Raw genomic sequence first — 25,352 nt, 5'->3', positions numbered from 1 at the left:
ATTTTCATGCTTCCTACTTATATGAACTGCATAGAATTTTAGTTGAGCACTGGTGAGTAGTGCTAAAAAGTAAAGGGTTGACTTTTTAATGGCTCTGTTTCTGCTTTTTTAGGGTAAATGTAGGGAGGTCACCTGATTAGTACCTTGGTTTTATTAGTAAGATATTAGTAATCCTGTCTTCCCTTATGAATTATTTGATGGTGAATACATTGGTTCTGTGTCCTCTAAAATTGCTTATATAACAAAAAGGGGTGTTACCCTCCTTTAGTACTTTCCTCTTTGCTTTGTGCATCATAATTTGAAAATCACATGAATATTTTATGAGAGAATTATAGCTGATATCTTACTGTAGAAATGTGCAACAGGAGCAGTGATACTAATAAGGAGCTTATGTTCCCTGACTTTTAATTGCAGATCTATGTTTTACCTTCTAGGATTGCACAAATCCAAGGTACCTTGCTGCCGGTTCTTCCAATGCTGTCAAGCTCAGTAGGTTTTTTGATAAGGTAATGGCCTCAATTAAGTTATTTTTAAACTTAATTTATATATTATGAGACTTTAAATTTTTTGTAGAATGCTTTATCCTTTTAAGTCTTCATCTTGAACGTCATAGACTGAATAATACTTGTTTTGATCTCTCTTATCTGTTGGTATAATTGCTCAAGGCCTGCTGACGTATTTATTCTATCACCAGTGTTCTCTCAGCAAAGGATGAAAGCTACTGGATTTAAACGGGAGTTTTTTAAAGATACCTAATTCCCCTCCTTAAAATCCTTTATGTTTCCCTATTTTCTAGCTCTTTTTGTATTCATTCACCCCTAGCCCCTACAAAAGACACTGAACTGAGGAGATTCTACTTAGTTAAAGCCCTGAGTTCTTTTTGCTCTCCCAGCTATTAATTGTTGTTACTGTTATTTTTAAGGTAATTTCATCTTCTCAATTTCCTGTTGTTTCCCTGTCAGAAACCTTTGCATTTCAATTATTGACTCTTGCTAGCATAATCTTATTGTAGAATGAAGATGTAGAATGATTCAGCATGCTAGTAAATTAGAGCACTCTTCTTTCCTTCACAAGGCTATACAGCTGCATTGCACATAGAATTGGCCAAGTTTAAGTTGCCTGCCCAATGCTGACATTGTGAAGGAAAGTAAAATAGGATGCATTTTTGTATGTGTTATTGAAAAAGATTAATTGCTGTATTATATTTCCTTTTAAGTGTAGTCCCCCTAAAAACATTTTTCTCCTCATAGGTCTTTCTTATGAATCATTTTTCTTTTAGCAATTTAGGCATCTAATATTTGGCCCATTATCTAATATGTCAGGAGAAGATGTGCCTCACACCCCTCCCTATTTAATATGAGATCACTGGGAAATTTTTGCTTCATTGCAGAACTTCCCAATTGGTGTGTCGCAAATAGGGTACAGGTGTGCTGAGATATTGATTTCCTCTCAATTTTCAAAGCAGCCAGAGCCCCTGGGGCTGGATGATTGGCAGTCTCTTCCATTTACCCCAGTGTGCTCTACAAATATTAGCATTTTGTAAATGGGATGCACTGCAAGGAACCGCATTTTCTGTCTACATTGTTTTCAAACTTAAAATGTAAGAACTTTCATTTGGTTTAAATCCTTGATCCCATCTGATACAAAATGCTATTATCCCCTGAAAGCAACATCTTATAGATCTGTGTCTGACATGGAAAGATCCCACAATATACTGTTTAAATTTTTTAATAATTTAATATTGAAATTATAATGTTAAATGTAATAAGTTATATCCTAGATAAACAATGGATTATAGACTAGTGTAACCCAAGTTGTCAGTCAAGGCTTTATTAAAAAAAAAAAAATCAGCCCTGACTGGTGTGGCTCAGTGGATTGAGCGTGGGCTGTGAACCAGAGGGTCACTAGTTCAATTCCCAGTCAGGGCACATGTCTGGGTTGCATGCCAGGTCCCCAGTGGGGGCCCGGTGAGAGGCAACCACACATTGATGTTTCTCTCCCTCTCTTTCTCCCTCCCTTCCCCTCTCTCTATTAATAAATAAATAAAATCTAAAAAACAATCGGAGGGAACTTGATTGGCTTTAAGAAGAGAGCAAGATTTAGTATGGAGACATTGTAAGTTGAAGGTAGGGAATTATGTGCAAAAGCAAAAAGGTAACTTCTCTCTCCATTGCCTAAACACAGCAAGAGGTACATACATTGGGAGGTTGGCCAGACTTCCAGACCGAGATGGCTGTCTTAAGCCAAGGGATGTAGCAGCTAAATATCACCCAGTTTTCTATATATCATATCTGCAAGAATTTAATGTAAAGATTTCTTGGAATCTGACACTCCTCCAGACTCCCTTGGCTAGCATTAATTCATCCCCATTCTAGAATGATAGGATTTTCCTATCCTTCCCTGGAAGGAAGAAAGATAATCAGTCCCTTCTTGCTTTCTGTAAGACCAAGTATTTTGACATGTACACATATATTAATCATGAACCAGCTTTCTACCTCTGGGACCAGTGAATGCAACCTTACCCTGGATCTCTTGTGGCTAACAGCAACCCAGCCATATTCTTAAAGATAGAAAAATCCAGATATTTCGCTGTTAGGCAGTTGAGGGTAAGCTGATGCAGGCCTGGAAAAGGATGCTCATGACTCATTCAGAGGAATTTTTATTTTCATAATTTGAGATTCTAATGTCTTAGAAATAATCTCCAACTAATCTCTGTGTATTCTTACATGATTAACTTTTCTTAATCACAACAGTTCTGTATAAAGAAAACAGTACTGCCTCTGCAATCATTGCTGTTTCTCAAATGTTAGAACAGAACTCATTATTTTTAAAAACATTTTTCATCATCTGAAAATGTGGTGCTCCTTAAACTCACTATACTAGGGCATGTCATTTGAGGGCTTCTGTATGATAGTAGGGATGGATTTGTGCAGATACGTCCACTGCTTCACTGTGTCTTTCCTACTAACCAAATACAGACAGTTCTAAAACGGCTGAACCAAAATTAAGTCCATAAAAAGAAGCTAATTGACTACTTTTGTGATGTTATATCATCCGTCTCCATTGACACCCTACAGAATTTATCCCTGTGTTGACTAGAGGGATGTGTGGTTCATAACATCACACAGACTCCTCTTTAAGGAATAGCTGTACTATTAAGGCAGGTGCTTTGCTTTTATCTTATGGATTCTGTTTAGTACCTTTTGGGCTGACTGCTAGGAAACTTAAAGCTATATTTTCTGCTACATACTAAGAGTTGCATGGGATTATATCATTCTCTGATTTCTGGAATGAGGCAGGCTCTAATGGAAATACTCTCACAATCCTGATCTCATTAGCACCAAATTGTACCAGATGTCTACAGCTATTGGAAAGACTCTTAATTTGGATATATGCCTTTTAGCCCCATGAGTGACCATTACAGTTAGCCACTTTTTCCAAGTATGTGTGCTAAACCCTTAAAATCTTTGTTTCTCGCAGGTCATAGAGAAGAGATACTTTTCAAGAGATAGTAATCAGGTCAGTATCCATATTTTCTTCATAAAATGGGTTCTTAAGTTTATTGAGAAATGATTGCCAAATTTATTTTTAGAAGTGGTTAAAAAAAGTGGGAAAAGTTCCTTTGTGGGCATAACCTTCTGATATCCTTCTGTTAAATACAAAAGAAATTCAGATCAAAGGAAAGTAAGGGTCCAAGAGAAAAAAAATCCAAGGATAAGCTGACATTATAAAGTAATAGAAGAAAAGCATTTGCTTGAGACTCCAAAGGTATGTATTTGAAGTCTATCACAAGCAAATAATTCATATAAAGTCCAATAGGTGAATATTATGAGATTCACCTTCACCTTCATCCTCTCTGATTTAGATAACACCAATCTGTTAACAAATGTTTTCCATTTTGGTAGAATTTATTTTTATTATTTAATCTGCTGTGGTTTTCTGGGTAAAACCACAGAATGGTGGTTCTTTCAGAAACAACTGACTGACATTTTAAAGGAAAAAAAATTAAAGGCTATTAGCATTTGAACTCTGCCTACTTGAGACTTAATGTGATTATCTTTCTTGCCTACAGATTCCAGGCTTTCCTGATCGAAAGAGGTTTGGGGGAGGAACATTAAAGAACCTTCATTATGACTGAATTACACTCATTCTTTGGAAGAGTGAGCAAGAAGTGGCAGTTTTTCACAGCATTCTTCTTGCTGTGTCAGTTATTACTGTCTCAGCCTTTTACTGATCACCTTAAAATGCCACCCTGCACCCTTACCCTTGAATGGAAAACTGAAAGAAAGTGACAGTGTGGGAGGTCCAAACTTTGTCCCCGTTATCTGTCCCTCACCTTTCTGTCCCTGTTTATAGATTATGTAAAAGCTTTGTGGAAATAAGAGATGTTGTCAAAATAATGCAGTAAATGAGCAGTGACAGAGTGCTGCAGAGAAAATTTACTCTTGCCTAAAATAGAGGATTTTTAATGGATCTGTAATTTTCCTGCACTCCCTGCTGAAGAGTTAATTAAATACTTCTAAAGTGTATCTCTCTTGTTTTACCTTCTTGAGGGGAAAGGTTATGTTAACCAGCCCTGAGTTGTCCATCCGAAATACTTTCTCATTTTCAAAGCAGCAAAATGTTGTTATTTAATTGTCTCCACCCTCACATCACACGCAAGGATGCCTAATAATAGCAACCCTTGTTCTCTCACCTCTCCTTTGCAAACGGTTCAGTGACTGGAAGAGGAGGACTAATGGCTGGAGTTAAATATAAATAGATTAATAATACATAGAGGACTGCAGTGCCAGAAAAGAATAATTCTGTAAGAAATTGACAGCTCACTAAATCCTTCACTCTTTAGGTTACAGTTGTCTGCATCCTTTTACTCTTTTCTTTTTGGAAATGGGTAGGGTGAAATCTAAGACCTGCACAAAGGCAGTAAAAAAGATTTATAGCCTCTTCAGATTGTATTTTTTTTGAAGGAAAAGATAACTCCTAAAATGACTCTTAACTGTAGTCTATAAACTAAGAATAATATTCTTTGTATCAACAATGTATTTATGGAGAAAAGTAAAAATAAGTTCCACAGCAACACATTTACATGAATTTTGGACTAGAATTCTTGGATTTTGTAAGACAAAATTTTGGAGGAGAGTGTGTGTATATTCATAATTTTTCTTTATTTTTTTACCCATCTTTTTTGCTTGTTTAATTCTTTCTATCCTGGTTATTCTTAAATATATAAACCTGGTTTCCATAAACTGTAACTTGCTGCCTTATTCAGCAACACCTTTCCATCCATATTCTTTCTCTGGCTTTCCTGTGGATCTCTGTACTTCTGGTTTTGCTCCATATTAAAATATAATAATAATAATACATAGTTTCAGCTACTCATTTTAAAACTAGGGGAAAGAACAATAAATTCACTTTTTATTCTATTTAATTACATTTCAGAAGTTCTGTAGCAATGAAGATATGCTGAAAGAGGATGTTAAAATAACAATGTTAGAGAGTGCTTTTAGAAAGGCAGTCTTTGGAATTTGGAAAAGGACGATTAAAGCACTTTTCATCAGCTAGAATATTCTCCAGTCTTTCTTCGCATCCTCCCCCACAAGAGTTAGTCCTGATTTCTTTTTTGACATTAAGAAAGCTATGCAAATCAGGATCTGTATGTGGAATTTGGCACAAATGTATTGTGACAGAGGCTGTGCAGTTAGGAAGTAGACACCAAATGAATAAACCAACTAAAGTTCTTTGTATTCCTCTTTTACAAATAAATCAATTAACTCTTTCCTTATACCTCACCCCCCTTTTTTCCTCTTTCTTTCCCTTAGTTAAAAAAAAATCTATCCCAGCCCTGGCTGGTATGGCTCAGTTGATTGAGTGCCAGCCTGCAAACCAAAAGGTCACCAGTTCGATTCCCAGTCAGCACAGGCCCAGTTACAGGCCAGGTCCCCAGTTTGGGACTATGTGAGAGGCAACCAATCAGCGTATCTTTCACACAATGATGTTTCTCTCCTCCTCTTTCTCCCTTCCTTCCTTCCCTCTCTCTAAAAAGAAATAAAATCTTAAAAATTTTTTAAAAAGCTCTTCCAATTTCTTTATGTTCTTCCTTATTAAAAAGTAAAAGTAACCCATCACTGCTGGCTTCAGGATCAACTTTGAAAAACTGACATTACTCCTCAAGTCCATTTCTTTTTGCTGTTAAGCTTGACTCTCTGAATTACAGTTTTCTGAGAAAAAAATAATTTTTAATAGCCTAAGTTTGTTGCAAGTATTAATAACAACAAAATAAGGCTGTTTTCCAAAATGAATGTTATTAGCCAGAGTTCTTCAAAAAGAATGTTTTGAAGCATAATTTTTGCTGAGTCTTCCTCAGACCTGCTCATAAAAATTGCTTTTAAGTAACAAACAAATGTAAATACCAAAATACTTTCTAAAAGGTGTTAATTAAGTCTTTAATTTTCTTACTTTCTGATGGAACAAGTTGCTAGCAATAAAGATTTTTTTTCTCTTGTCATTTAGATATCTAGCCAATGTTCTTACTCATTGTGGAGGTAACCAAATGTGGAGGCATATGGCCAGTCATCTGCCTCTCAGGTGGCAGCACCCTTAGTTAGAAAAGATTTGAGCTGGTCTCTTCACCTGAGTGCTCTCAGAAAAGCTGTGTTCAAAGGGTTTGATCCATATCAGCTTTATTTTGGGTTCTCAGAAGTCCTTGAAATTGAAACATCCATGATATATAGTCACGACTTCCAGCCAAGATGGAGACATAGTAGATATATATACTATACTACGTCTCCTCACATAACCAAAAGAAGTACAACAAATTTAAAAATAAAAAATAACTGGAACTGCCAAGAAATTGAACTATATGGAAGTTCAACAACCATAAAGAAGATACATTCATTTAGACTGGTAAAAGGGGTAGAGGCAGGCAGCTGGGGCAAAGAGAATGTGCATCAAGGTGGGGCCTGGAGGAACAACTGGGAAGTGAGATAGACTGTGCAACCAGGGTTACAGCATGGGGAAATAAAGCCTCAGAACCTCTGGCTATAAAAATCTGGAGGTTGCAGTGGTGGGAGAGACTCCCAGCCTCACAGGAGAGTATGTTGGAAAGACCCACAGGGTTCTAGAATGTACACAAACCCACTCACTCAGGAATCAGCACCAGAAGGGCCCAATTTGCTGTGGGTAGTGGGGGAAGTGGCTGAAAGCAGGCAGATAGCTAAGCAAGCAGCATTGTTCCCTCTCGGACCCCTCGTCCACATACAGCACCACAACGCAGTGACATGGGTTGCCCTGCCCTGACAAATACCTAAGGCTTTGCCCCTTACTGCATAACAGGCATACTGAGACAAAAAAAAAAAAAATGGCCCAAATGAAAGAACAGATCAAAGCTCCAGAAAAAATACAACTAAGTGATGAAGAGATAGCCAACCTATCAGATGCACTGTTAAAAACACTGGTAATCAGGATGCTCACAGAAATGGTTGAATGTGGTCACCAAATAGAGGAAAAAGTGAAGGCTATGCAAAATGAAATGAAAACATACAGAGAACTAACAGTGAAGAGAAGAAAACCAGGGCTCAAATCAATAATTTGGAGCAGAAGGAAGAAATAAACATTCAACCAGAACAGAATAAAGAAATGAGAATTCAAAAAAATGAGGAGAGGCTTAGGAACCTCCTGAACAACTCTATGTTCCAACATCTGAATGATAGTAGTGCCAGAAGGAGAAGAGGAAGAGCAAGAAATTGAAAACTTACTGGAAAAAATAATGAAGGAGAACTTTCCCAATCTGGCAAAGGAAATAGACTTCCAGGAAGTCCAGGAAGCTCAGAGGGTCCCAAAGAAGTTGGACCCAAGGAAGCACACACTAAGGCACACCATCATTACATTAGCCAAGATTAAAGATGAGAGAATCTTAAAAGCAGCAAGAGTTACCTACAAAGGAGTGCCCATAAAGCTATCACTGATTTCTCAAAAGAAACTGCAGGCAAGAAGGGACTGGAGAGAAGTATTCAAAGTTGTGAAAGGCAAGGACATACATCCAAGATTACTTCACCCAGCAAAGCTATCATTTAGAATGGAAGGGCAGATAAAGTGCTTCCCAGAGGAGGTCAAACTAAAGGAATTTGTCATCACTAAGCCCTTATTATATGAAATGTTAAAGGGATTTATCTAAGAAAAAGAAGACCAAAAATACAAACAGTAAAATGACAACAAATTCACAACTATCAACAACTGAACCTAAAAAAAAAAAAAACTAAGCAGACAACTAGAACAGAAACAGAATCACAGAAATGGAGCTCACATGGAGGGTTATCAGTGGGGAGGTGGAGTGGGGAGAATGGAGGAAAAGGTACAGGGAGTAAGAAGCATAAATGATAGGTACAAAATAGGGGGAGGTTAAGAATAGTATAGGAAGTGGAGAAGTCAAGAACTTATATGTACAACCCATGGACATGAACTAAGAGGGGAGGGGAATGCTGGTGGGGGGCGTGTGCAAGGTAGAGGGGAATAAAGGGGAGAAAAAGGTAAGATAACTGTTATAGCAAAATCAATAAAATATATTTAAAAAAGAAACATCCATGATATAATCTAAGCACCCTGACACTGATGTTTTTCTGTGCATTCTGAAAATGGACTGCATGTGCTAAGGCCATTGGACTAAAATGAAGAGCTTCTAATTGCTGCCATAATGAGAGCTTTTGAGCCTGCATTTCAACAGTGTGGGCTGTAGCACCCAACCTAGGTATGGCTTTGAATGGGTGTTTAATAAATGTTGGTTTAATTGAAAATTCCAAAGCACAGGTAACAACTATTTGAAGAAGATTAAAGGTCTAACCAGATGTCTGCATTGATTTAATATCTGTTAAAATTCAAAGGAGGATAGTGTTTTGGAGAAAGGAAGAGAGTGAAATAAAAAATTTATTTCTCCATAGTCCCAAGACTGAGTTAAATCACTGTGGTAGGAGAGGGAGCTCTGGGAGAACCCTGAGCTTGAAATATTCCATGGTATTCCTGATGCAGTATTGGAGCTGGAACCTGTCAGGGCTGCTCCAGAGAGTAGGAAAAGGATCTGAATTCCAGTTACAATTAATCAGCTCTTCCATTTAAGGAGTTGAAGCAATGGGTTTCAAACTCAAAAGTACATTAAATTTCTATGAGTGTTTGTTTAAAATGCAGATTTCAGGCCCTGGCCAGTGTGACTCAGTTGGTTGGAGTGTCTTCCAGTAACCAAGAGGTTGTGGGTTTGATTCCTGGTCAGGGCACATACCTAGCTTACAGGTTTGATCTGTAGTCTAGGAGATAACCAATTGATGTTTCCCTCTCACATTGATGTATCTCTTTCCATTCCCCTCTCTCTAAAAAAAAACAATGAAAAAAAAGTCATTGGATGAGAATAAAAAAAATTTTTAAATGCAAATTCCAAGATTTACCCTACTCCCTCTCCCAATTCTTTGTATGTAGAATAGGGCTAGGATTTTGTATAGTTGACCCTTAACACAGATTTGAACTGCATAGGCCTGCTTATATGGATTTTTTTTTCAACCAACACTACCACATTTATTTCCTCAGCAGGCTAACTGCTAAGCTTTACCAAGGTCATCAGTAAGTAATGATGAAGAAGGAAACCCCCCAAACTCTAACAAAGGCATAAAATCTCGCTCTATGCCATCAAGTACATCAGGTAATTTGTCAGTTCCATCTCTTTCTTGGAGACACCTGTCCTCAAGTCCTTTATTCTCTAACTCCATTCTGGAGTGATTGCCCTGTAAACCAATCATGCTCTCCTTTACGTCGCCCTGTGGCAATCCCCAGCTTCCTGTGTGGCATGTTGTCCACTTCTTGATGTGCATCAGTGGTCTTCCAACTGGGATGAGTTCAAATACCTCCTCAAGGAAATACATGGGCACAGAGAGTTTCACAGGAATCATTTTCCAGATCATCAATTCCCCTCTGCATTCACAAGCATTTCAGTTTTAAAATTGAAATGCTTGTTAATGCAGATCAATGCTAGTTCTTATTCTCTACTTCCACTTTTAGAATCTCCCTTCCCTGCTACAGGAAAGGAACATCTTACTAGTAGTACAATAGAAGCATGATATATTGCCCCAAGCTGTAAATGTCTTAAGGGTGACAACAAAAGAACACTTCTGAATATTAGTTTTATTTAAGGATGTTTTCCCGCTTCTTACAGTTATTTTTAAAAATGCAGAGCTCTTAAAGAAGGGTTCCCAAGAACAAAGCAAAGAGCTCTGGTAAGAAATACCCAAGGCTGTGACGCATTATTCCATGGCACAGCTTCTTGCTTGGTCTATCAAAATGTCAAAATAACATTTTTATCAAATATGAGTATACAAGCAAAGGTGTATAAAATTAAAATTCTTAGTTTCCCAACCCTTTCTAAGTAATGAATTAGACAAAGTACCTCAGTCAGTGATCCTAATAGTTAGGAAACCAAGCCTTTTCCAATCAGGCTTCCAATTATTTCCTTGCAACAAAATTAAAGGGGAACTTGACTGAATTGATTGATAGAGGTCATTAATAATAATGTTTAATGATAGAACACTATGTGTTTATTAGTTTTTAACTCAGAAGGAGAAGTAAGTGATACAATAGCAAAATTCCTTCCAGGTATATCTACTATTGTGTGAACAAAGTTCAGTGCTTATGTTTGTAAAACCAAAATATATGATTAAATGAGGCTGACTCTTATCTCATTCCAAAAATAATTATTCATGGATATATGAATTAATGGGGGAAGGGAGCCATCCACCTCATTAAAAGAATCATATCTAGAAAGACTTTATCTTTTATACTTAATAGTTATTTATCAAAATGTAGCCACTGGCCAGATAGCTCAGTTAGTTAGAGCATCATCCCGATACACCAAGGTAATGGATTCGATCCCCAGTCAGGGCACATACAAGAATCGACCAATGAATACATCAATAAGCAGAACAACAAATCGATGCCTCCCCTCATGTCTCTCAAATCACTTTTTAAAGCATATAGTATTTATAGACCATTGTCCTAAAGAAAAGTCTTCCAGTCTCCTGTCTGGGGCAGTAAAACACTTGCTGGTAAAATGCTGGAAGTGCACTGGGAAGAGGAGGCTGGTGGTGTCATCATCACTTATCACACTTGGTGTTGGTCCCCTCTCCCTGGTGTTTGTGTGTCTGAAACTTCTCTGACTTTCCTTCTAGAGCTCCTGTGAACAGTAAACCCATCTTGTGCTAGAATCTGGGAGAAGCAGGTACTTAGTGTCCCCAATTCCTAGTCTTTTTCAAATTCTTCACCTCATGTGTTTCCCATGTCAGTTCACTGAATCCATCTTCCTCTGCCTGGTTTTTAGGATCTTTGTTTTCTGCTGAACACTTTGATATTGTGACTCTGTTCTGGTCCTATATATGTCTGCCTTGCCCCTACACACAACCTACTTCCACAGGGTGTCTTTGAACCCTAAAAGACATGCCCAGGCCAGAAGATGTCCCTATTCCCCTATTTCAAATGTCTGCCAAAACTCTCCCCTTCCTGGAAGCTTTCCCTCACTTGACCCCTCCCCCCCACTATTTCAGTCTCACAGCCCTAAACACAGTTTTTTGAATGCACTGCACTTCCCCTTATGTCTTCACTCACACTCTTCCACCTGCTCAGTGCCCCATCCAACTCTAATTCCACGTGACTTGGCTCAAGCATCTTCTCTGGGAAGCCTTCCCTGCCCCACTGGTCAGGGCTAGGTAGCCCCCCAATCCCTCCCGCAGCACCCTGGACTCCACCTGTCACAGCATGTGTGGTACTCAGTTGTAATGGCGCATTTATTGGTCAGTTTCACCAGTACACTGCCGACTAGAGAACAGGACAAGGTCATCTTTGTGTCCCCTACATCTCACAGAGGCGGGTCCTTGGTAATTGTAAAATAAAGGAATGACTGTGTGATTACATAAAACTGGAAAGCCAACCAGAACTTACATTTATTCTTATATCCTCTGTGCGTATCTGGCTCAGGGCCTGGCACATGGTAGGTACAAAGCAAATGCTTGTTTTACTGAATCGTTGCTATAAAAAAGAGAAAGACAAGAAATAGTTAACCCACTTGGAAGAAACCCCTAAAGTTCCATGATAGGTTCACTCAACTTTAAGTGTTTTCAGGCCCCTCTCAGTAATTTTCATCCAGTCAAGGATGTGTTACCACTCTCTTCAGGAAATTTCTCACACCTTAGAAGGAACTGAAACACCTCTTAAATCTGCCTCCAAAGCTGCGTCAATGGAAAAAGCATAAGAAGTTTAAGGAAAAATAAAGCAGAAAAGCTTTTCCTTTATCTTTTATTGGCTCCCATTTATTTTTCTAACCACCGAAGACCAACTTTTAGCATCAATAGAGATCCTACACTGAGATCCAATGTACTCAACTCAGTTGGAAACAAATATTGTTCTTGAATTTATTTTTGGCTTTTCTTGAATTTACTTTTAAGTCTGCATACCAAAGGAAATATAAAAACTCAGCCTTAGTACAGCTGGGGTCTTCAGCCCCCTTCCTCACAGGCTTGCATATAAACTCCAGGGAAGTTTTTGTAATGCCACAATGTCATCTGTCTATGCTGATATACATGCTGAGATGTCCTGCACGCTGCCTGGTCCACAGGCATCAATCCACAGTTTGCTAGCAACCTGTCACTTGTTTCCATCACCACAGCCCCTTTGGTCTGGCCCTCTCTGTACTAACACCTTATACACAGACAAATCATTCTGCTTCTACCGCATTATGCTACAGCCCAGGGACCTCCTCTGGATGCTGCTTAGACCCATTCATTTAAAGCAGAGGGTCTCAACTGGCAGCCCATAGTCATTTCAAACCTATATGCATGTTTTTTGACATAATTACACCAGTTATCTACCACTGCTTACCAAACTGCCCCAGAAATTAGTAGCATGAAATATATCATTCCATTTGCTGACAATTCTGTCAGTCAGCCATTGGGACTAGGTTAGCTGCTGGTTCTCCCACTGGTCTCACCTGGGATCACTCGTGTCTGCAGTCATCTGGCAGCCAGATTCCCTCATTCATATGCCTGGTACTTAGTGCTGGGCTATTGCCTGAACTTCCCTCTCAATGTGGTCTCTCATTCTCACAGAGGCTAGCCCATTGCGTGGTGGTCTCAAGTAGGAAAAAATGGACAAATCATAAGGTACAACACTTTTTGAGTCTCTGCTTGTGCCATGTTTGCTATCAGCCAAACTAACATCCCAGGAAATTAAAGACAGAGAGAGAGAGACCATCTCCTGATGGGAGGAGCAAGAAAGTCATATTGCAAAGGGACATACATACAAGGATGGAAGGGAATTGTGGGCATTTTTTGCAATCTACCACATTGGTTTTATTCATTTATTCATTCGTTCATTTGTTTAGTTGCCAATGTTTAAAAATTGGAGCATCATATAAAAGTTCCATTTGGAAAAATCACCTAGCCTACTTAACCCATTTACATTTCCTGCCCGGCCTGTTGCGCTTGAGTTTGTAATAATAAAGTCTGGTTCACAAGATTGTTTTTGCGAAATTAAATGAGGTAATTGTGGAAAAATCTGGCAAGAACATGCATTCGATAAATGGTTTCTTCCTTCCTGGATATGATTAGCCACGAAGTTGATACCTGACCATGGCTTAGGAGAATAGCCAAGATGAAGGACAAGAGAGTCATGGGAAAAGTGGCCAGAAAGTAGCCCCTTGGTCTGTTCTCAGAGAAATAAGGCATTAAGAAACAAGATTATTAAAGAAATTTTAAGAATTTAGGAAATTAAGAGAAGCAACAGTAGTAAACATCAGTGCTTCAAGTTCTGAACTGTTCACCCGCTCATCCTTGGGAGGCACCTGTGGGGAGCTGTCTGGAGCTGGTCACCGTTTCAGGCAGCTCCGTGTGAACCCCTATGTCAGAGCACAGTTCGTTTTCTCACTGCCCTTCAGAGAGTGAACACCCTTCCCTGTTCCTTCCCAGCCTGAGTCAGGACTGAGTAGAGAAGTCTCTGCCACATACAGCAGGTACTAACTACCACAGTAAATTCTCTGCTGTTAGTAATAAGCATTTTTTCAACTGGAACAAATCATTAGCCAATCTTAACCTCAGGAGAAGAGGAGGCAAGCTTCTGAAAACTTCCAGAAACAGCCTGAGGTCAGTAAACAAAGGCAATTGTGTAAGCAGTTAGTTGAAAATAAACATGCTGGACTTTCTCCCTACTTGATCAGTTAGGCAATTCTTGTCATTAGTTTGGGTGATCTGCTGACCCAGTGAGCACAGCAAAGTGGTGGAAATAAGGACATTCAGAGAGTGGTTTGAAGAAGAAACAGAAGCATTTTGGCTTCATACCGTCTCTGGGCTCGAGTTTCCTGAAGTCACCACACCTGCAGTGGAAGGAAAATGGCCGAATTGAAGGTAAGAAACTACCAAGTTGGATGTGGCCACTTCAGCCAGAACTTACGGAAGCTTCTGAGAATTCCATAGCGTCAGATTAGAAAGGACTTAGGCCCTGGTCCAAGCCCCTGTCTTCTGAGCCTTCACTATGGTGGCCGTAGGCATGGCTGGGTCTGGGGGGGTTGGAGAGGTTGATGGGGGAGAGATGAAGCCCTTATTATCAGTCTTTTGCTTCTGTTCATTTCAAATATTGTCTTGGGAATCAGTAGATATCAAAAGGGTTCCCTGCCACCATGGGTTGGCAGACAGATTTCTCAGTGCAGTTTTTTCTCCCAGGCCCTCACTCTCCAGCACCTTCCTGTTGCTGCAGCTTCCTGGACTACCTCTGGCTGACTAATTAGATATGTTTAGTCTACTCAGTTGTTTTGAGGCCCACAAGCAGCCCTTGGCCAGTAGAAGTCTTAGCACTTTCTCTAAGAAATGATTCCTTTTTATCATTTAATGTGCAATTGAAAAGTATGTGTGGGTTATGTACAAAGGCACAGCACACACAGAGAGCCCTTCATGTTCTGGTGTCCAAGAGTGTTTCAGCCAAATTTCAGTTGCAGGGGAGCCACGTTGAGATCCCCTGGAGGTGGTCAGATGTGTGGATCTGGATCTCGGGGGAGTGTGTAAGGTTAGGAGAACAGATATGGGAGGTCATCATAGTGAAAGTGTAGTTGAAATCTTGGAAGGAGAGTTCATAAAAACTGTGTTTCCTAATGAAAATCCTATGGGGGAGAGTTCAGCAGGGGTTGGAAACATCCTTACCATTTATAAATAAATTATATTTAAAATCCTATCCTGCTGAAGTCTGTGAGCAACTTATTATGCACAGAGCCAGCATACCAATGTAAATTGCATGCTGGTCTTTGTTCTCAGTTTCAAAGGCATCCTTCCCCGCCTGCTGTCTAATCTCCAGGAGAAAAGGTTAGTTGTAGAGATCAGGAATCCAAGCACAGAAAGCCAGATTGCATCATTCTAATCAATAAGCGTTTTATGTTTAAAAATATTTCTCAGCTTTTATTTCTTCATTTTAATGGATATGTCAACATAAAGCCTCAGGTAAAATCACATTTACATAAAAGCACAACTAGAGGGAGAAAATTCAAAAGATAAAACAAGAAAATTAAATTTAAAAGACCACTATGTTCTTAAATTGCCTCACTTCTACATGTCTTGATTTTTCCTCATTTTTAAAACAAAGAGCTTTAAGTTGTAGACTTTGGGCCTCACCAACAAGTATTTCGATTCAGTAGATGGGGTCTGCATTTAACAAACTTCTGGGGTGATCCCGATGATTAGCCAAAGATAGGTCATACTGATCTACCTAATTATTGTATCAGTTTCTTGTTTCTGCTGTAACAACTTACCACACATTTAGCGGCCTAAAACTATGCATTTATTCTCTCACAGTTCTCTGGGTCAGAACTCTGAAGTCAGTTTCCTTAGGCTAATGCCAGGGTGTTGGCAAGGCTGCTTTCTTTTGGAGACTCGAGGGGAGAATCCATTTCCCTGCCTTTTCCAGCTTCTAGAGGCTCCCCACATCCCTTGACTAATATCTTCATCTTCAGGGTGCATCACTCCAATCTCTGCTTCCTACACATCGCCTTTTCCTTTTTCCTGTCGTCAAACCCCTCCTCTACCTACTTCTAGTAAGGACACTTGTGATTATATTTAGGGCATACCCCTCAAAAAACTACACTTTTTCCCCATCTCAGGATCCTTAACTTAATCACATCTGCAATATAATGTCAGCAAAAATCACATCTCTTTTGCTATATAAGGTAACACTCTCAAATCCCAGGGATTAAGGTTGAATATCTTTGAGGGTCATTGTCAGCCTACTGCAATAATCCACAAGTTCTCCTAACAACCTGTGTTCCCAACAAGGTGAATTAGAAATACTGGACTCTTTACGGAGGAAAAATGGTAGCTCTCGCTCCATCTCTACCCTGACTTCTCTCTCTCTTTCTTTCCTGCATGCCCAGTAAAAGGAAATGAGGTGCACCATCTGCTCATCCCATCAGGGTGTTTGTTACCTGGGATCAGAGTCAGTAGAAGACACCTCGTAAAACTACTCTTAACAAATAAATCATATCCTGGGGACAAGGTGAAAATTAAAAAGCTGTATACAAGGGAGCTGCCAAAGAACTGGCGGTACTGAAGTTAACACAGAGCTCCATAATTTGTTTTTATTTAGAAAGGATGCATATAATTCTCTTGGAATGAAATGAAATCATTTTTATGTTGGATGAAATTATTCAGAAATCTGGACTAAAGAAAACATACAAACACACTCGCTAAATGTCAGACTTTTTTGGTATAAGGCATATTTGTACTTAGTCACTGAATCAGCTGGAGTTGAAGGCTTGGATTTCCTCAGCAGATAAAAGCAGAGTTTAGATTTTGTCCTTGATGTCAAAGCCTCAGGAAAGCAGCTGCAGAAAACTGCTTCCTTAATTCAGATACATTCAGCAGTGAGGGACATGGAATTTTAAAGCTCTAACAAACTCATCTGTAATTTTTCTCTCAGAGGATTAGGAAAACGGATTGATTGGATGGTGACTCAGCAGTTTCCACTGTCCCCTTTAGCCAATGCACCACAGCTAAGATTGAGAAAGTGACTCAGGACTCACACCTCTCTGGGAGCTGGGTGGCTCCCTTCCAAACCACCAGCAGTTTTTTCCTACTTTTTTTCCTCATTTTAAAAAGCAGTCTGAAGCAAATGCTTCAGAACTCCATATACGGAGTCTCTTTTCCCTTGTTCTGAACCCATCTAACGGTAGACTCTGTTCTGAGGCCAACAGTTGCAAAGAATGGGGAAGGCTAATGCGAAGGTAAACCGGTAAACCGACACATGCCTGCCACATACATGGGCTGTATTCCTCAGCACTCACACCTTCCTGCCTCTCTGCAGGAGAGAAACAACCAGGCAGCTGAACAAAATGAAGGCACTGTGACACTCTGTGGGTTCAGTCACAGATTGGTATAAAATTCCATTTTGCAAAATTTGGGGTCATTACCATTTCTCAGCAGCTCAAATTCAATCCTATTGATGTTGAGCATGAGGTTCACTTACAGAGAAGAAAATTGTATTCAGTGGAGAGTCAGAATGCTGGATGGTCTCTGCCATTTCCCCCCCAAAAAGTCATTCCAAACTGCATGCCACTGCTGTTAACCAATCTGTGTATAATAGAACTCGATGTTTTTAGTGCTGATAGATTTTTCAAACATACAAAAAAAGTGTCTGGAGGCAAAAAGAATTTCACTTCCATTGCTTTCTAGGTCATGACACTTCACATTTGATTCCTTCTAAATACAGACAGCTGTTGGCTCGATCATCGCTCACACACGCGGGCGCATTGCATCCAGCTCATCCCTCTCCGTGCTGCCGAGAAGTCTGGAGGGCTTACCCTCCACCCACTTACATCCTTCTTATATCTTTTAAAGACATGTGCTCAGATGGTGGCATTTCACTCCCTGAACAAGGCTGCACTTTCCTGGGCTAAAATTAAGTACATTTATTAGGAACAGCTATGGGGAAAAATAGCCATTTGTTTTGATGTTCATGTTAGAAGAAAGGGGATCCTAACCTCACAACAGCAAACATATACTCATATTTGGATAGGATCTAAGTGACAACTAAATCAATGGTAGGTATCTATTGAGTACCTTCTACACACCAGGCACAGGCCAGATAGGGGTACAGAGGGGTGCTGTAGTCTCAGACTTCATGGAGGTTGTAAACCAGCAGATGAGTCAGAGAGTGAACAAAGGTGTGCTAAGTGTTGTAACAATGAGTTTCATGGGCTCCACGTACTTTGCTTTGTGGAGAAACCCCCTAACTTTATTATCTCTGAGTATAAACAAATAGCAATGAAGATAGACTCCATGTTGCTATGGTGGGCACGTTCTGGTTTGTCACTTCTCCTGCAAGCCAGCCACATCTTCAGACTTCACTTATATATACATTCCGTAGATGAGCAGACAAAAGTAGTCTTCTGTTGTGAGGTGAGGATGATTTGGAGAGCTTTCTCTCAAAGGCTTTGCTATCAGAGCGGATCCACACGCCTCTTTACAGTTGCTTATTTCAGAGTATGGGTAGGGAGTGGAGCTCCCCAAACTCCTGGAGGTTGTAATTTAGGCCCAGCAAGATCCTAATAATCTGGGTGAGGTGATGTGTGAGCCTTCTCCCTCATCAGGAAATCCCTCATGGAACCAGAATTAAAGAACCTGTTCTTGGAGTAGGATAATTGAGAACAAGCCCATAAATTGACTAAGTACAGTTAAGGGTGGAGTCAATATTCAGAGTTCCTCTCCCAATTAATTGGCAGTCTTTAAAATTCACACAGAACGTATTATCTTTCCTAAATCGTTCACCTGCCAAAACATAGAAAATCATATATTATGTATAAAAAATCGTACACAAACACATGTCCATATAGAAACTCTTACCTTTATAGACTGTCAGTTTGTGAAAATGTCCTTTAAATTCCACTAAGAGTAGTCTTTGTGTCTTTGTCACATGCAGTACATTTCTGGATTTGGGAACGAATGTGCCTCAGAGGACCCTCGCTGCCCTGGTGCCCTGCCAGAAGGACAGGTATGAGTAAATAAAACATTAGCTTAGAGAGCTCTGTATTATAGGAATGAATGACCAGCCCTCGGTCAAAGCACCTCTACCCATTATAGCTCTTGTAATTTAGCCTGTAAAGTGTCTTGGAGCTTAACAAAACCTTAAGACAACTGGGATATAAAACAATGACAATACAAAGAATAAAGTTGGTTGGTGGTTATTTTATGGCAAAGCACCCAACCCAAAATAGTAAGACTAACTGTAGGACCTTCAGGGGGATCCCCTAGGTCCAAGGCTAAGGGAATTTTTTTGTAGTTCCCTTGTACAACATAAGATATAACAATGATGACAAAATAATTAGTCCTAAAAATGTATGCATGCTAGTGTTGGTTCACACTAGTGTTGGTTACAAATTATTTTTAATTTTGATGAATATTTTATATCATGAAAAATGTTCCTGATATAGGGTTTCCTCTTTTGAAAAAGTCCTGATTATTGCACAATTATAAATATCATAAGATCCCCCATTTTGGAGGATAAGAATAGAAGGAAATATACCAATATGTCAAAATTGGGTTATTTCTGCATGGTGAAATAATGGGTTATGTGTCATATATATTACTTTTCTAATCAGAGGAAAAGGTCACCTAGAAGTTGTTATAAGAAGTATATATGGGTTGGGATGGTCATATGCAGTGACCCAGAGCATCCCCGTTCAGGACAGAATCCTCCCATGAGTTGCTTGTGGGAAGGTGGGATGCATTTCAGGTTGGAGTGATGTTATTTATTACCTTCTTTGTTTTAGAACAATCCTCAAGTTTGCCCCTACAATCTGTATGCCGAGCAGCTCTCAGGATCAGCTTTTACTTGTCCTCGGAGCACCAATAAGAGAAGGTAAAAGAATTAGGTTAATCCTGACTTGCGGACTGTGGGAGCTATGACTGCTACTTAATGCTGCCTCCTATACCCTGGCTACAGCCTCCCAGAGGTGCCTAAGACCCTGCTTTGCACAGGCTGTGCTCTGGATCACAGTCAGAGGATGGCAGGCCTGGTCTCTAGCTACAGTGACTGGTGGGTGAAGCTGAGAGAGCAGATGCACAGAGCCTAGAAACACACGTGTCCAGGGCCATTTACAAATTCACACTTGTACTCAGAAGAAAATGTCCCCAATAGTTTGGCCTTTCCCTAAGGACTGTCCAACTGAGTTTTGGATTTTGGTTTAGTTTTTTGTTTTTTATAATGATTAACTCAAAATTGTAGAAGATTGAGCACAGTGTCTTCCCCACCTGAATGTTCTTTGCATGACAAGTATGGATAATTCAAGTGTAGATTGTTGAAAGGTCATGCATTACGGGCCCCTTGTGGTTTGAATTAGTAAGGTTTTTACTCTTTGGAACTTGCCTTTGCTGGAAACCAGCACATTCATATTCCATGTTTGCCCTACCCTTGCAAGCCAGGTCAGTGAGCTCACTCCTTTGATTAACTCCTAAGGGGCAGGTTAGCTGCAGGCTGGATGCAGTAGCTGTTGTGGTTTGGGGAAGCAGTGTTTTGACTTAAACATGTAGTGTCTAACTGTAGGAATTTCAGGCTAGGGCACCTGAGCGGAGGTCTGCTACTGATATTGGAGGACTGGGGAGATGGGAAGGTGGCCTGGTACTGCTTAATGGAAAGGACAGGGTTTATCTCCACAAAGTCCTCCTGAGAAGCAAATAAGATAGTGAGTATAGAAACACGATGGACCACACAAATGATAGATTGTTCCTCTTAGTGGTTAATCATGCCCACTCTGGGGTCAGGGACCCTGAGTTTCCATCCTGGCTCCTTCTCTTTTCAGCCCTGTGAACTAAGGCAAGTCATCTACCCTCTCAGAGCCTCACGTTCCTCACTTGTCAAAAAGACAATAATGGTACCTATTCCATAGTTGTTATGAGGATTAAAGGAAAGAATGTATGTAAAGTGTTTAGCACATTGCCTGGCACAGGATGAGTACTCAGTTAATGTTAATTATGATGATCATTATTCTTGGCATCATAGCAGATTTTCTTCCTCTAATACAGGGTATCCCTGAAAGGCTATCAGAGAACTTAGTGTGAGATATGGCAGGTGCTATTGCTACCATGTCAATACCAATATGGCTTCTCTCTCGCTAGACAAATACACAGAGGGAAGAAGAAATTGTTTCCCATACTTGTCAAAAATCAGGGGTTAATTCTGTTAATTCCTGTTTAATTTTCTCTGTGCAAGCCCAAATAGTCAAAGTAAGGCAAACATAGACAATTCCTGTCCAATCTAATTTATGACAACCTGGCCTGCATGACTCTATGTCCCATTGACTAATGCAACACTTGGACTCTGGATTCTGCTGCCTGCCTCTATTATCTAGCAATATCTTTAGCCAGCAGGAGCTGAGCTCAGATCCAGGGGGCTGAAAATGAACTGTTGGCAATTCATTAAGAAGCTGGCACCAGTCTCTGAATCAGAATTAAATTTCTGTCCAGCACAGTGTAGTACTGCCTGGGGATTTTTATAAACTCAGCTAAAAACGAGGGACACCAGACATGGCTCACCCATCTGTTTAGAACTTTTCAATGATATCCATGAGAATTTTGTGAAAATGATAAAAATTCCCAGTGGGAAGGTGGAGCCGGTCTTATGCATAGGTGAGCAAGCCTAAAATTCTTACAGTTAGTCACTACTCATTGAAGCCACAGAATGCAGAGCCCCCATGAAACCATCTATCAAAGATTAATTTTTTTCATATTAGTTAACTGATCCCTTAGGTCCTGAGAAAGTAAGACTTAGGACAGGGAATGTGGAAATTTTGGACTATCACAAAAACCCAGATGATCAGGGGTTCACAGACAACTACACATAAATCTGATAATTGAGCACCTACTGTGCACCAGGACCAGGCATTCTAGGCACATAAATTCTGAATCCTCACAACAACCCTAGGAGATCAGGATGAAAAACATGAGGTCAAGAAAGTTTTTTAACTTTCCCATAATCACACAGTTGGTTCTGAGATACACTCACACTCTCAACTCCATAGACTACCAAAAGCCAGAGAAGTTTAGTTTTTCATGCCCTAAAGTCCAAGGTCTGAGGTCATATTATCTAGAGCTGGAGAAATCAAAAGGAAACTGAACAAATGTAGCCTTTTTATCTCTCAAATGGTTCAGTGTGCAGTCAGGCCAACTTCACCCCCTGATGTAGACGGTCCTAGTGCTTAAAGGGACAGTCTGTGGGTTCAAGCTTCTCTGGTCTTCGGTTGTCAGAAGTGGTATTCCTCTTCCTTCTGTACTCTGTCAGGGCAATGGCCTCTGAAAAGACCTGAGTCCCTTTTAGTGTGTTATAGCCTCCCTCTCAACTTCTGGAGGGTTGTCTTCCTGGTGTCTTTTAAGGTTTCTTCATCAGAGTCTTCTTTTCCTCCTGAAGCCTGAGACCTGGGTCCTGGCAGGAATATCTTTGGCTCAGACCTTGATATATACAGACAGTAAAACTCAGGAGGGAAGAGAAGGAGAAAGGAAAGAGGGAAGGAAGGAAAAACGTACTATAAGAAAATAAGGACAGATGGTCTTATAACTTTAGAGTATAGAAGTGTTAATTTCCTAAACCTCTTACAAATTAATATCAAAGAGACAAATAACCCAAGAGAAAAATTGTAAAGGACTTGTACAAGTAATTTATAGAAAAATTACAAAGGTCCAAAAAATACAGATTCTCAACCTTACTTGTGATAAAGAAAATTCAAAATTAAAATGAAATATGTTTTGCCTGTAATGGAGAAATTATTAATAGTATGCCATATTTGTGAAGAGGTGGGTAGTTAGGCACTTTCACATATTTTTGTTGTGAGAATAAAGTTGTACAATGACTTGGCAGTTCTGCTCATATACACACTAGACATATCTGAGAAAATGTACAAGAAAACAGTTGAGCTCTGGTGCCTCTAAGGATTGGCCCTGAAGAAACTGGAAGAGAAAACCATTTACCTTTCAGAACTTTTTGAATTACTTGAATTATTTTTACCACTTGAATTATATTGACTGTAATATAAACATAAATTTATAATTTTAAAGGAGAAAACTGATTTATATTTCAAACACAAAACAAAGAAACCACCCGTATCTTCTCAGTCTATGAAGGATTCATTGTCATCACCTTCCAGAGCAAGGATTGGTCATTTCCTTGACATATATATGCTACTATTTTTCTATGGACTTTTCTATACAGATATCCTTCAAGGTACTTCCTTTTCCTTTATAGTTGTCATTGGGAAAGACAATTCTTCATTCTTTGTCCGTATGGGAATAACCAACAGCCAGAGCTTTAATATGAAGGGTGATGGGTAGGGTGGAAAGGCCAGAAGAGGCCAGGGTATGGGCGGCAGTGGTTGTTAAGAAGTGATGCTGTGTTATTGCTTTTAAAGCCCACAACTTGTTGTTGACCTGACAATCTTCCTGCTGGTACTTTCTGAGCCAGTATATGACTCATAACATCTCCCTAAGACATGTGTCCTTGTTTCCTCCCAGTTGGCTGTATAGGATTCTACCTTCCGTTTCTCACAAGCCCTTTGAATCCATTGACCAAGGCCATGTCACTCACAACTGGGATGAAGTTGATCCTGATCCTAACCAGGTAACTGGATTCTGTGAATTGGAACATACTATCCATCCAAAGCCTTGAGTATAAATATTTAAGTCAACCCTGGGTCTTTGAGAAATTAGACAGTTCTTTAAAAAATAAATATTAAACTATCTGTCGTTTGTCTCAAACTTGGATGGGAATTTTGGATTTCAGCAATTGCATAAATGCACATGTGTATGTATATATAAACTTGTGTTTTCTAGCCTGATGGCATCTAGGTAGTCACAGAAGCGGTTCAGACTTGGCAGGAGTGCCAAGGTGAGTTGGATGAATGGAAATTATATAAGCTAGTGAAAATATCTACATACCCATAGGTTGGTTTGTTTGCTTTAATCTAAACTTACACAGAACATAGAAAACACATTCATACTCATATCTGGAAAAGGGTTTCTGATATGCAGATGAAAGACTTGTTGTCTGAGGTGGATTCTGTAAGTTTATTGTGGTAACAGATTGCCATCACATTCTCTGCAGATCTAGGAACTTCCATTTCTTGCCTAAGTTTGCTCCTTTTGTTTGAGCGACCAGAGAGCTTTTCCTCTGGGCATCAGTATTTATGTGCTCTACTTTCAGTAATGAGACTAACTCAATGCTATAATGGACTAGGCTATACATATTTTTTCCTTCTGAGAACTCCACTGTATCCCCTTTGTCCCCGAGTTTAGGTACATCTCACTGATAACGTGTGTAGCATAGTGCAGGCAGAGAAACAGACCTAGGCTTGCATCCCTGTGCCCCCACTGCCTGCTGTGTCTTTGAGCCGTGGTATCTTCCCTGGGAATTGGTGTGGTAATCTGCTGTGCAGTGCTGCTCTGAAGAGTGTGTAACAGAGCTGGTGTGAAGGTGCTTCTTTCAAATAGTGCGTGGCACACAGCCATTTCATATATTCACCTGAAGGCAGTGGTGCTACCTATAAATTGCAGAATTTATTTTCAGATAAACTTGTTTTTTCATTTTATATTATTTTTCATTCTGAGGTCCTGTCTGCCAAACCAGCAGATAACAATTTCATTGTCATCTTGGCTGGGAATTGCTGGTGGTAAAGGATGCTAATGTAGGAGTGGGAGTTGGGCCTTGCTGGTTGGTCCCATGCACTGGGTAGTGTTGAGACACCCCTTGTTCTGCTTCTGGTATGCCAAGTTTGGTCATGGAATCATGTGCAAGGCCACTTCTGGTCCTGTCATCCTGGATATGCCACACAGCCATTCCCTCCTTCTGGGATTTGCCAGGTCACAGCTTCAAGAACCCCACTCTGTACCAAAGTCCACACAAAACAATCAGTCTCTTCTTCTCCCTCCATCCCCTTTCCAAAGCCCAAGAAAATCTGCTGCCTCCCCTTGGTTTACCAAGACATTTGTCTGTACCTACAAATCTTCTTCCCCTAAGTGCTTAGGTGTTTTTGTACAAAACAAACAAACAAACAAAAAAACAATAATTCATAGTCACTTTTGACTTCCTGCTCTGCTCCATCTCTTCCCTAGTTACGGAAATCTCAGAGGATTAAGTGATTAAGTACTGTTTGAATGCTACTTGCTCTCCTCCATCAAAGACAGAAAAGGAGGCATTCAGAGTGGGCAGAAATGTGAATCAACAGCTTCAAATGTCATCTACCTCACAGCCATTTTGAAACCAGGATATTTTGTCTCAACTTCCACTTGTGTGAAGTTTAATGCATGAAGTAG

The 25,352-nt window shown here is 39.8% G+C and overlaps 2 protein-coding genes across 5 annotated transcripts in view; both read left to right on the top strand.

Annotated features, from left to right (window-relative positions):
• RABL3 (RAB, member of RAS oncogene family like 3) overlaps nt 1-5,356 on the top strand; it is a 57,005-nt gene extending 51,649 nt beyond the window's left edge. Inside the window, exons 6-8 of one of the 2 annotated variants that reach the window (XM_028505047.2) lie at nt 435-506; nt 3,481-3,519; nt 4,073-5,356. In XM_028505047.2, the coding sequence (XP_028360848.1) occupies nt 435-506; nt 3,481-3,519; nt 4,073-4,138 (177 nt within the window). In that variant the 3' untranslated portion in view covers nt 4,139-5,356. Of the gene's footprint in view, nt 1-414; nt 507-3,480; nt 3,520-4,072 lie in introns of both variants that reach the window. The other variant, XM_036018146.1, reaches the window with a different exon arrangement.
• An 8,862-nt stretch (nt 5,357-14,218) lies between these two features.
• The window catches only part of HGD (homogentisate 1,2-dioxygenase), a 41,191-nt gene continuing 30,057 nt past the window's right edge, over nt 14,219-25,352 (top strand). Inside the window, exons 1-4 of one of the 3 annotated variants that reach the window (XM_028504557.2) lie at nt 14,219-14,423; nt 18,976-19,047; nt 19,826-19,914; nt 23,556-23,661. In XM_028504557.2, coding sequence (XP_028360358.1) covers nt 14,409-14,423; nt 18,976-19,047; nt 19,826-19,914; nt 23,556-23,661 — 282 coding nt within the window. In that variant the 5' untranslated portion in view covers nt 14,219-14,408. Of the gene's footprint in view, nt 14,424-14,458; nt 15,074-18,975; nt 19,048-19,825; nt 19,915-23,555; nt 23,662-25,352 lie in introns of those variants that run through there. The other 2 variants (XM_036018144.1, XM_036018143.1) reach the window with 2 other exon arrangements.

The sequence above is a fragment of the Phyllostomus discolor genome, chromosome 2 (genome assembly GCF_004126475.2).
Source record: "Phyllostomus discolor isolate MPI-MPIP mPhyDis1 chromosome 2, mPhyDis1.pri.v3, whole genome shotgun sequence".
Classification (NCBI taxonomy): Eukaryota; Metazoa; Chordata; class Mammalia; order Chiroptera; family Phyllostomidae; genus Phyllostomus; species Phyllostomus discolor.
This window is presented reverse-complemented; position numbering and strand designations above follow the sequence as displayed.